We start from the raw sequence: 8,825 nt of genomic DNA, 5'->3' as shown, positions 1-8,825 counted from the left end.
ATGCATGAACAGCTTGTAACACTCCAAAGAGAAAGGAAAACTTGAAATCGCATCATATGACCCCTTTAATAACAAACAAAACGTACTGGAAATATGTTTATGACTAGTTTTATTAAATAGGCCAACATTTCTATTAAAACTGAATTTTACTATGGTTTATTATGCATGCAGATTAAGTTGTTAAGCTAAATCAATGAGTTTATAAAACTGGTTTATTCTTTCTGTATTTAAACATGTAGAACATATCAGCGTTTAAGCATCAATGTCTGTAATGTGTGCTGTAGGTGCGAAACTTTTAGGAAACTTTCCCAAGATGTAGGCTACTCGATACTGGTCTGTCTTATCCAACATGGATGATCAGCGAATGAAATTGTGACCACAGACATCATTAACTTACATGATTGAAAAGCAATAATCAGCAATATGTGTTTACACAACATTATTTTAATATTTCATTGATATAACATGACACTGAGTTGTTAGAAAAGAAATGCATAGTGACATCATTGCATGATGACTTTATGAACCGATTAATAGTTTTTTCTTTAACCGTTTCATTGAACTGAACTTTCGGCAAGAACCAATGAATCAGACTTTGTATCATTACCATGGAATATCTACCAGGGATGAAATTTCACAAACTTACTTCATGAAGGTGGCATTCTATCACAGTACTATTGAATTCACTGAGCTCTTCAGAAAGACCCATTTTTCCACAAATGTTTGTAAATGTAGGCTGCATGGCTAGATGCTTAATTTTATACACTTGACTTGTGGTAATGGGTCTGAATGAAACACCTGAATTCAAAAATTAAGAGGTGTGTCCCAATACTTTTGTCCATATGGTGTAATCCGAAAGTGAAGACTTGATCGACGGAGTTTATCTTGGTTGCAAATGTGCCCGTGTGTCTTCTGCCTCTCTGGGCCAGAGACTCAGAAATTGATCAATCTGCTTTTGTCTGTCTTTGTGATGGACACTCGAGAAGTGATGTACAGTATAGGTTGTCTAGAGGTAGTCTATCTTTTACTGTCTTTTTCCTCAGAGGCTAGAGAATCCGAATATTTTGAAAAGGTTAATTTATCCCTTCGTTTATCACATTTCTCTCCAAAGAGTGAATTTACAGTTACAGTTTGAATTTGGATCTTGCATGCATTCATTTCTATGTGCAGAACAGTTGTATTTGTGTATTACGACTGTTGTTGTCAGCTGCAATTAAGAATACTTATTTCTCTGAAAAAGTATGAAGTTTATGTGTTGAGTTTACATCAATTTTAAGCTTTTCAAACATACAGTAGTTACGAATAGATTTGGATGGATCTTTGTGGCCTCTTAAAGCTTACTAAGCTGATGGTTAGGCCAATGTTGGGCCACCACTGAGAGTCTGTTGCCTAGTTTTTACTGTGTTGTCCACCAATTGAGCATGTTTAATGGTCAGTGGAGAGGGATCAGACTTGTTTGGCTGTTCAGCTTAGAAGATGCTGGCTGTTGGCTGTAGTCTTTTCAGTCTGTTCAAGTGTCTTTTTTTTTTTTGACCCACCACAGGTGACCTGAGGTGACTCTGCAGTCGGCTTTCGATACTGCTAGTTCTTTGACGTCAGTTTGGTGTGTCTGGGCCTTTAGAAATTAGTTTCAAGATGGTTAAAGGGAAGTTAGTTCACAAGAAGCTCCTTGTGGACCAATGGGAAGTCCTCTCCTTTCCATGCCTTGCACTGGGATCTTCTTGCCTTTTAAGTTATATCTGGAAGCTGTTCTTAGCAGCCTTATATGATGACTTGTTTATGTTAGTCCACAAAGATCCAAACACAATGTAGCAAATCTTTCTCCACTGTGGAAGTCAGAGAGGGGCTGCATCATTGTACTGGGGCCTGGAACTTTTTTTTTTTTGGCAGACGAATCCCTTAGCTGTAAAATATTTACTTCTAGCACAAACGATACACTGTGTGTGGTGTTTTTGTGTGGTGAAATTGAGCAAAAACAGACAATACTAACAATATTGTGTCAAAAATGTAACAAAATTAACATCTTGTTATTGAACAGTTCAAATCAATATTCACATTTGCAATCGTGCTGATATTCGGGAAAACAGCACTCTTGCTTCCGTGACATTGTTAAACTATACCATGTGATATAAATACAAAAACCCACACAGGGAAATTTTTTTCCCCTCATATCTTGAACTTTAGGGGCATATAACTGCATTCCAATAGGCTCCTTCATGCAGTCAGTCGTCATCCTGAATCATGTTCGTCAGAAACTGCAAGCCGTTTTAATGACGTATGGGACGGGGTGTGTTAAATGCGATAATTTTAATGTGTTATTTCTTTCAAAATTAATTGCACCAAATTAACACATTAAATTGATATCTCTAAGATATACACATATATAACGTGTATATATATATTATTCATTAGATCAAGAATAGTATATCATGTATTGTGAACAATTATTTCATGATATTAATGTATGCACTGCTTAAAGTTAAAATGTTAACCAAGGCTAAATGAATTGTTCACTCAAAAACCAGTCCTTTATGTTTTTGTGTGTAGAGGAGTTTAATGACCGGATCCTATAATCTCTTAACCATTATATCTCACTGAATCCCCTGCAGTGAGTCCCATGTGATCTAGATGGGGATACTGCAATAACAGTATTTATTTATAATGTGCAATAACTGTATTTATATGCCTATGTGCATTATCAATATCTATACGCCGCTGTCAGTTCTTTTTAGTGCTATATTTTAATGCAGGCTGTAGCGTCTTTTATTATATTTTATTTTTTTTAGACTGATTCTGTACAGTAGTACATGTTTAGTTAGTGCAGTATTTATGAGCCAGTGAAACAGAATTTCGTTCATATGTGCACTCTGTATGTACAGTTGCTACCTACCTACCTAAAACGTTAACTAAGGTTAAAGGAATAGTTCACTAAAAATCTGTCCTTGATGTTTTTGTGTGTAGAGGAGTTTAATGACCGGATCCTGTGTCCTGATCTGAGTGACACGGAGATGCAGCGTTTGCATGAGGAGGTGCTGAAGATCTATGAGACGTATTGTCTGGAGGAGAGCATCGACAAGATCAGCTTTGACCCTTTCATCATAGAGGAAATCCACAACAGTCAGTCTCATTACGCTTTTCTGTGCTGCACATGTGTCGTGTGCCGTGGTCTCTCATTCTCTCTGTCTCTGTCACTTCCTGCAGTCGCTCAGGGGCCGTATACAGGGGTGGTGAAGCTCCAGACGATGCCATGTCTGTTTGAGGCCTATGAACATGTGCTGTCTCTGCTGGAGAATGTCTTCACCCCCATGTTCTGCCACAGCGATGAGGTAACTTCCAGGAAATGCCATTACAGAGCTGCTTAAGATGGTGTGTTTGAATTCTCCATCATGCGTCTGTCTCTGTTCTTGCTCAGTATTTTCGGCATCTGCTCTGGGGGGCTGAATCTCCTGCTAGAAATTCAAAGCTAAACAGGTGAGTTTTCTTCTTATATGTGTGTGTGTGTGTGTGTGAGCTGTTGCTAAACTCACACAGCAGCGGAATACAATTTAGACTGTTATAGAAGGTTCTGTTTACATGGTTTGATTTTGAAAAAGACTGACACCTCATTTGAGAGCAATTCAAATGAAGAAAGGGTTAAATATTAGAATTGTAATTTTGCTGTTGTTCAATAAAATACAATTAAAATAAAATAATAAATTATCATTAGTAGTATTAGTAGTAGTAGTAGTAGTATTTCGCGGTACAGTAGTAGTTTTACTAAAGTAAAAATGTCTTTAAAAATATTTTAATGATTTATTAAAACTAAATATTTCGACAATAATAATTATTAGAATCCCCCCTTCTTATTATAATTTTTAAATTTATACATTCTGTAACACTGGTTGTGCCGACTTAATTTATGTTGATTTTAATAATTATTGTGTTATAGTAGTACAAAATCTAACAAATTTCAGATTTAGAATAATAGCAATTAGCAAAAATAGGCTTTATTTTTTACGCAAAATATATTATAGTTTCATTTTGATTTTGTGTGAAAAACTTGATGACATTGTCATTACTTTTTACACGTGGGTTAAATCTTTCTTTGCTGTATATTCTGTGTGAGCGAGAACGCTCATACAACATGAATGTGAGTGGGCTTCATGATCACACAGTGAGTATTATGCACTTGATATAGTTGCGTGTGCATGTGTAGCAGTGAGAGACGTCTGTAGACAGATTGTATCCTCTTTTGCCTGTTATTCCAGGAATTTGAGTTTGGATGATTTAAGGTAAGTGTATTGTTGAGGTTTAAGTGACTGTTGTCCAGTGCTCTCACTGCATGCCTATATAAAGCTGCCTGAAAGTCATAAGACGTGCCTCAATGTCATGAAGGATAGTTAAACCGCTTTGAAAGGAGAGTTGGGCAATATATCAGAGATATGTCAGATAACTTGACGTTTTCTGTATTTGAAGGTTGTTAAAGGGGTCATGAACTGAGAAACCAAAATTCCCTTGATCTTTTGACATATAAGAGGTCATTGTACTATAAAAACATCCTGTAAGTTTTAGAACTCAAAACTTTCTCGTTAGTCTAAAAACAGCAGTCTGCCAAAACGACAGCTTGTGGAATGCTCTACTCTATGATGTAATAGTGTGGATAACCACCGTCTCCGCAGACGAAGATCAAAGCCTGCTTTTACATTGCTGTCTGTTTAGCCCCGCCCACTGATTCTACATCACTGCCTGTTTAGCCCCGCCTACCGATTCTACAGCACTGCCTGTTTAGCCCCGCCCACCGATTCTACATCGCTGCCTGTTTAGCCCCGCCCACTGATTCTACAGCCCTGCCTGTTTAGCCCCGCCCACCGATTCTACATCGCTGCCTGTTTAGCCCCGCCCATCAATTCTGCATCGCTGCCTGTTTAGCCCCGCCCACTGATTCGCACATATAGTGTTTACAAGAGAGGCGAATGCACAGGTCTACGCAGAAACCAAACGATAAAGATGCTCTGAAGACAACAAGACGCTGTGCAGTGCCAAGCTGTGGAAAAACAGTCTTTGCGTTCCCTTCCTTCTGATCCCAACGTTAGGAAATAGTGGATGAACTTTATTTTTAATAAAGATCCGGGTCGCAACAGTAAGAACAGTAAGTCCTTTGTTCACTTAATTTTACCACAGTTTCGTTTATAAACAATTAGAGGTGTGCGATATATATCGTCTGTGATAATATCGTAATTGTTGTTTTAACGATGTGCGATTTGACATTATCGAGTGTTTTGCAAAAAAAACATTCAAAAGACCCCTACAGAGTGCACGCTTACATTATGTGAAGTCTAGACTAGTGTGTGCATATGCATTTAGAGTGCGTTCTTTCACTGCATGATTCCGTCTATTACAATACATTTAGAATGATCACAAAGTCAAGACATGGCGGCAGAAAATGTATATATTTATACCACTTCATATAGCCTAGTTAATCAATTTCACATGAAGAGGGCCACTTTTCTCCAAAAATGACCATGATTACAAATGATTTTTTTTTTACAACAGTTCAATAAACAAGAAGTTAATTAAGAGACTTACGTTTTAGACACCATATTTCCTGTTTTTGCTCTATTTCGACAACAAAAATCATTCCAAACACAGCCACAGCACTGTTTTGTGTCTCTGAGCAACATGATGGTGTTTCGTTCCTGAATGAATCAACCGTTTAAATGATTCGGATCAATAGCAATGACCCACTTATTAACAGTGACTTGCTGCCCTATTGGCGGTTTTAATTTCACATTCAGAGTATCTTTTATTATTTAAATAATTTCAAACGTTTTGTTTAATATATCAAAACATTATTTATGCCGTTGTAATTGCATGTTAAAACATTAATGTCCTGCATTAAACAGTGTGTAAACACATCTAAATGCCACTTCAGATGCAGCTTATGTGTTTCCTCCACATTGCAAAAATGAATTTTGTTGATACTGATTTAATTTGCTTGGCAACAGTCCAAATGTCTTATTATTCTAATTCACTGATTAAATGTAAGAATCTGACTCAAAAGATAATGGACACTTTTAGAAAAATGGCTTTATAAAGGTAAAAATGCCCATAAAATGTAAAAATCAATTTAAACTTATTGGAAAATATTAATTTCTATCAGTGTGAACTGACCACCACACAGAATATGAAGAATATTAAAAACTTTATGAGTCAGCTGTCTACTGCAGTCCTTAAGATACCAGCACAATAACACACTCAGCAAAATATAGTCTAATTATTGTTATCGATAAAATCCAAGAAAATATCGAGATATTATTTTTTGTCGATATCGCACACCCCTACAAACAATTCACAATACGACACGGGATTTTCAGAAAGATTGAAATTCGACACTGTATTTTCAGAAAGATTGAAACTAACTGTTTTTATTACGTGGTCACTGTTGCTTTGTCTGTTATTACAGATTGTTTGATACTGTATGTATTGAGTTATTTATGCCTTTTTGACCTAAATCACAGCAGCATTCATCTGTGAGGAATGTACGCTGTCAAACACACAACTGTTGGCCAGCATAGTAGCAGTGGGCGTTTACTTCCGAGTCTACAATCCTTCATGCCGATTAAAACCGAGCCTTCTGATGAGGGGGGTTAAAAATAGTTTTTTGATGTAGAAATCTCGATAAAATTATAAGGGGACCTAAGAACAGTACAAAATAATAATAAAAAGGCAGTTCATGACCCCTTTAATAGCTACTCTCACTAAAAATATTCACCCTTTTAAACATTTTTAGAACAAAAAAGTGTCACAAATGTCAAAATATATAGAGTGGGGTCAGAGTCTTAGACCACTTCTAAAAAAAAATTCTATAGTACATCCCAAAGAGAATCTGATGTCATTCAGTGGAAACAAGAAGACACTGTACAATGTTCATTTAAGGGTTTAAATGAATAAACTAGCATTCTTAACATGTGATCTCAGACTTTTGGACCCCGGGTCACCCCGCTATACAAAAATCACTGGAAAATAATGAAAAATATAGATTTTTCTTTTTCATATCGTTATATTGCCCAGTTAAGTTTTGTATTGTTATACTGTTATATTGCTCATCCCTATTTGATATCTGAGGAGTATTTTATAGGTGAAAACATCAGAGTTCAGGCTTTTTCATTTGGTCCTTCGTCTTCACACCAAAAGGATTCTAGGAGATGGTTTACAGTTTTTACATGTTTATTCTGCCAATTTTCCCAACTGGAGGTCAGGCTTCACACAGGTTTGACAGTGTGAATGGCTGTTAAGTCAGCTGTTCATTGCATACCTACAAATAATAATAATAAAAATAATAGTGGTTGGGAATATGATCTGGGAATATCAACAATCATCTGCTTTTACTGAAATCCTGAGTTTTTGAGGCTCTCTCACACCGGACACTTAGGAATGGAAAATGGTTAAGTTAACCACTTCCTCTGAAATTTACATCTGATCTCATAGCATATTGAATTGTACTGTTTTGGCAACAAATGAATGTAGAACAGGAGCACCACATGAACATAATCACAATGGATTACAATCGCCATCTTAATGTAACTTTGCAGAGAAGTCACGTCACATTTATTTTTATACAGCACTTTATACAGTCCAGCAGCTTCACAGTAATAAACAGGAAAATATTATGTAATATAATATTATGAAAGACTTCAAACTCAGCAGTAAAGGAGCTCTACAGAAGTCAGTTCAGTTTTTTTTAACTCTGGTAAGCGTCACACAAACTGACTTTTTCCCCCAAAAATTCCTACATAATCGCTGGACATATGTAGGGAGTCAGGGGGTAAGACTGTGTTTCTTGGCAGTGAAGTGGTGATAACTCTCTGCTGAGATAATCCATCATTCAACTGTAAACAGTCCATTACAACAGTTTTCTGTTAAGACCTGCCTTTTTTCCCATTTTATTTCACATAGCCAGATATAAGAGGGACAACTATGAATGCAGTCTTTTAGTGTGTCACCTATCATCTCTTCTCCTCACTGTCTGAGAAGGGCAAAATCGGCAACAACAGTTGCTAAGTGTGTCTCCCACCAATCCAAATTGAGTTGTTTCAAGTCTGCTGTTGTGCCACCAGCTTTAGCAGGAGTTTAGTGGAGCTGTTAACATTCACTTCCTGACTAATCTTGCATAATTACACCCTTGATTTCTTGTGGCATCATGAAATCTGGATCATATAACAGCTTATTTTGGCCAAGAACAGTCCAGTTGCCCTCAGTGGGACAGGAAACACTCTGTATTTTTTCAAAAGGTATAAATACAGATTATTACACAGAATGAAAACAAACTGTAGCAACGTTCTAAATATCTCCAATAGTTTGCAATAAAAAAAAAATAATTTGATTCTGCCTCGTACACTTTGGCAAATCCAGCACCTAGTTCTTCCTCCCAAGCTCTCATGTCATCAACACAGTTTTGTTCTTTGTCAGACTGATGTTTATTTATTTATTTAGTCATTTATCAGACGCTTTTATCCAAAGCGACTTACAAATGAGGACAACAGAAGCAATCAATTGTAGTATTAAAACAACTAAAAACAGATCCAAAACTAAAAGCTAAAACTTTATAAATGCTACCTATACACATTTTAAAAATAAAGAAATTAAATAAAAATGACAACTGCATACAACAAAATTTCAAAACTTAAAGGGTCGGCCAATCACAACGTACTGGATAGCTGGCCAATCACAGCACACATCGCTTTTTCAGACCCATGAGCTTTGTAAAAATCAATGCGTTTCAGAAGGCGGGGCATAGAGGAGAAACGATAATGTACAGTATGTGGAAAATAATGTGTTTTTTTTAC

At 36.5% G+C, this 8,825-nt stretch overlaps 1 protein-coding gene across 2 annotated transcripts in view; it reads left to right on the top strand.

Moving 5' to 3' along the window:
• The window catches only part of LOC107660509 (sorting nexin-14), a 47,477-nt gene that overhangs the window by 13,222 nt on the left and 25,430 nt on the right, over nucleotides 1-8,825 (top strand). The window contains exons 14-17 of one of the 2 annotated variants that reach the window (XM_016449828.1): nucleotides 2,962-3,117; nucleotides 3,202-3,326; nucleotides 3,413-3,471; nucleotides 4,248-4,271. In XM_016449828.1, coding sequence (XP_016305314.1) covers nucleotides 2,962-3,117; nucleotides 3,202-3,326; nucleotides 3,413-3,471; nucleotides 4,248-4,271 — 364 coding nt within the window. The remainder of the gene's footprint in view (nucleotides 1-2,961; nucleotides 3,118-3,201; nucleotides 3,327-3,412; nucleotides 3,472-4,247; nucleotides 4,272-8,825) is intronic. The other variant, XM_016449829.1, reaches the window with a different exon arrangement.

Source organism: Sinocyclocheilus anshuiensis, unplaced genomic scaffold (genome assembly GCF_001515605.1).
Source record: "Sinocyclocheilus anshuiensis isolate Anshui unplaced genomic scaffold, SAMN03320099.WGS_v1.1 scaffold659, whole genome shotgun sequence".
Classification (NCBI taxonomy): Eukaryota; Metazoa; Chordata; class Actinopteri; order Cypriniformes; family Cyprinidae; genus Sinocyclocheilus; species Sinocyclocheilus anshuiensis.
The sequence above is the reverse complement of the archived record's forward strand: the minus strand, read 5'-3'. Positions and strand labels throughout refer to the sequence as shown.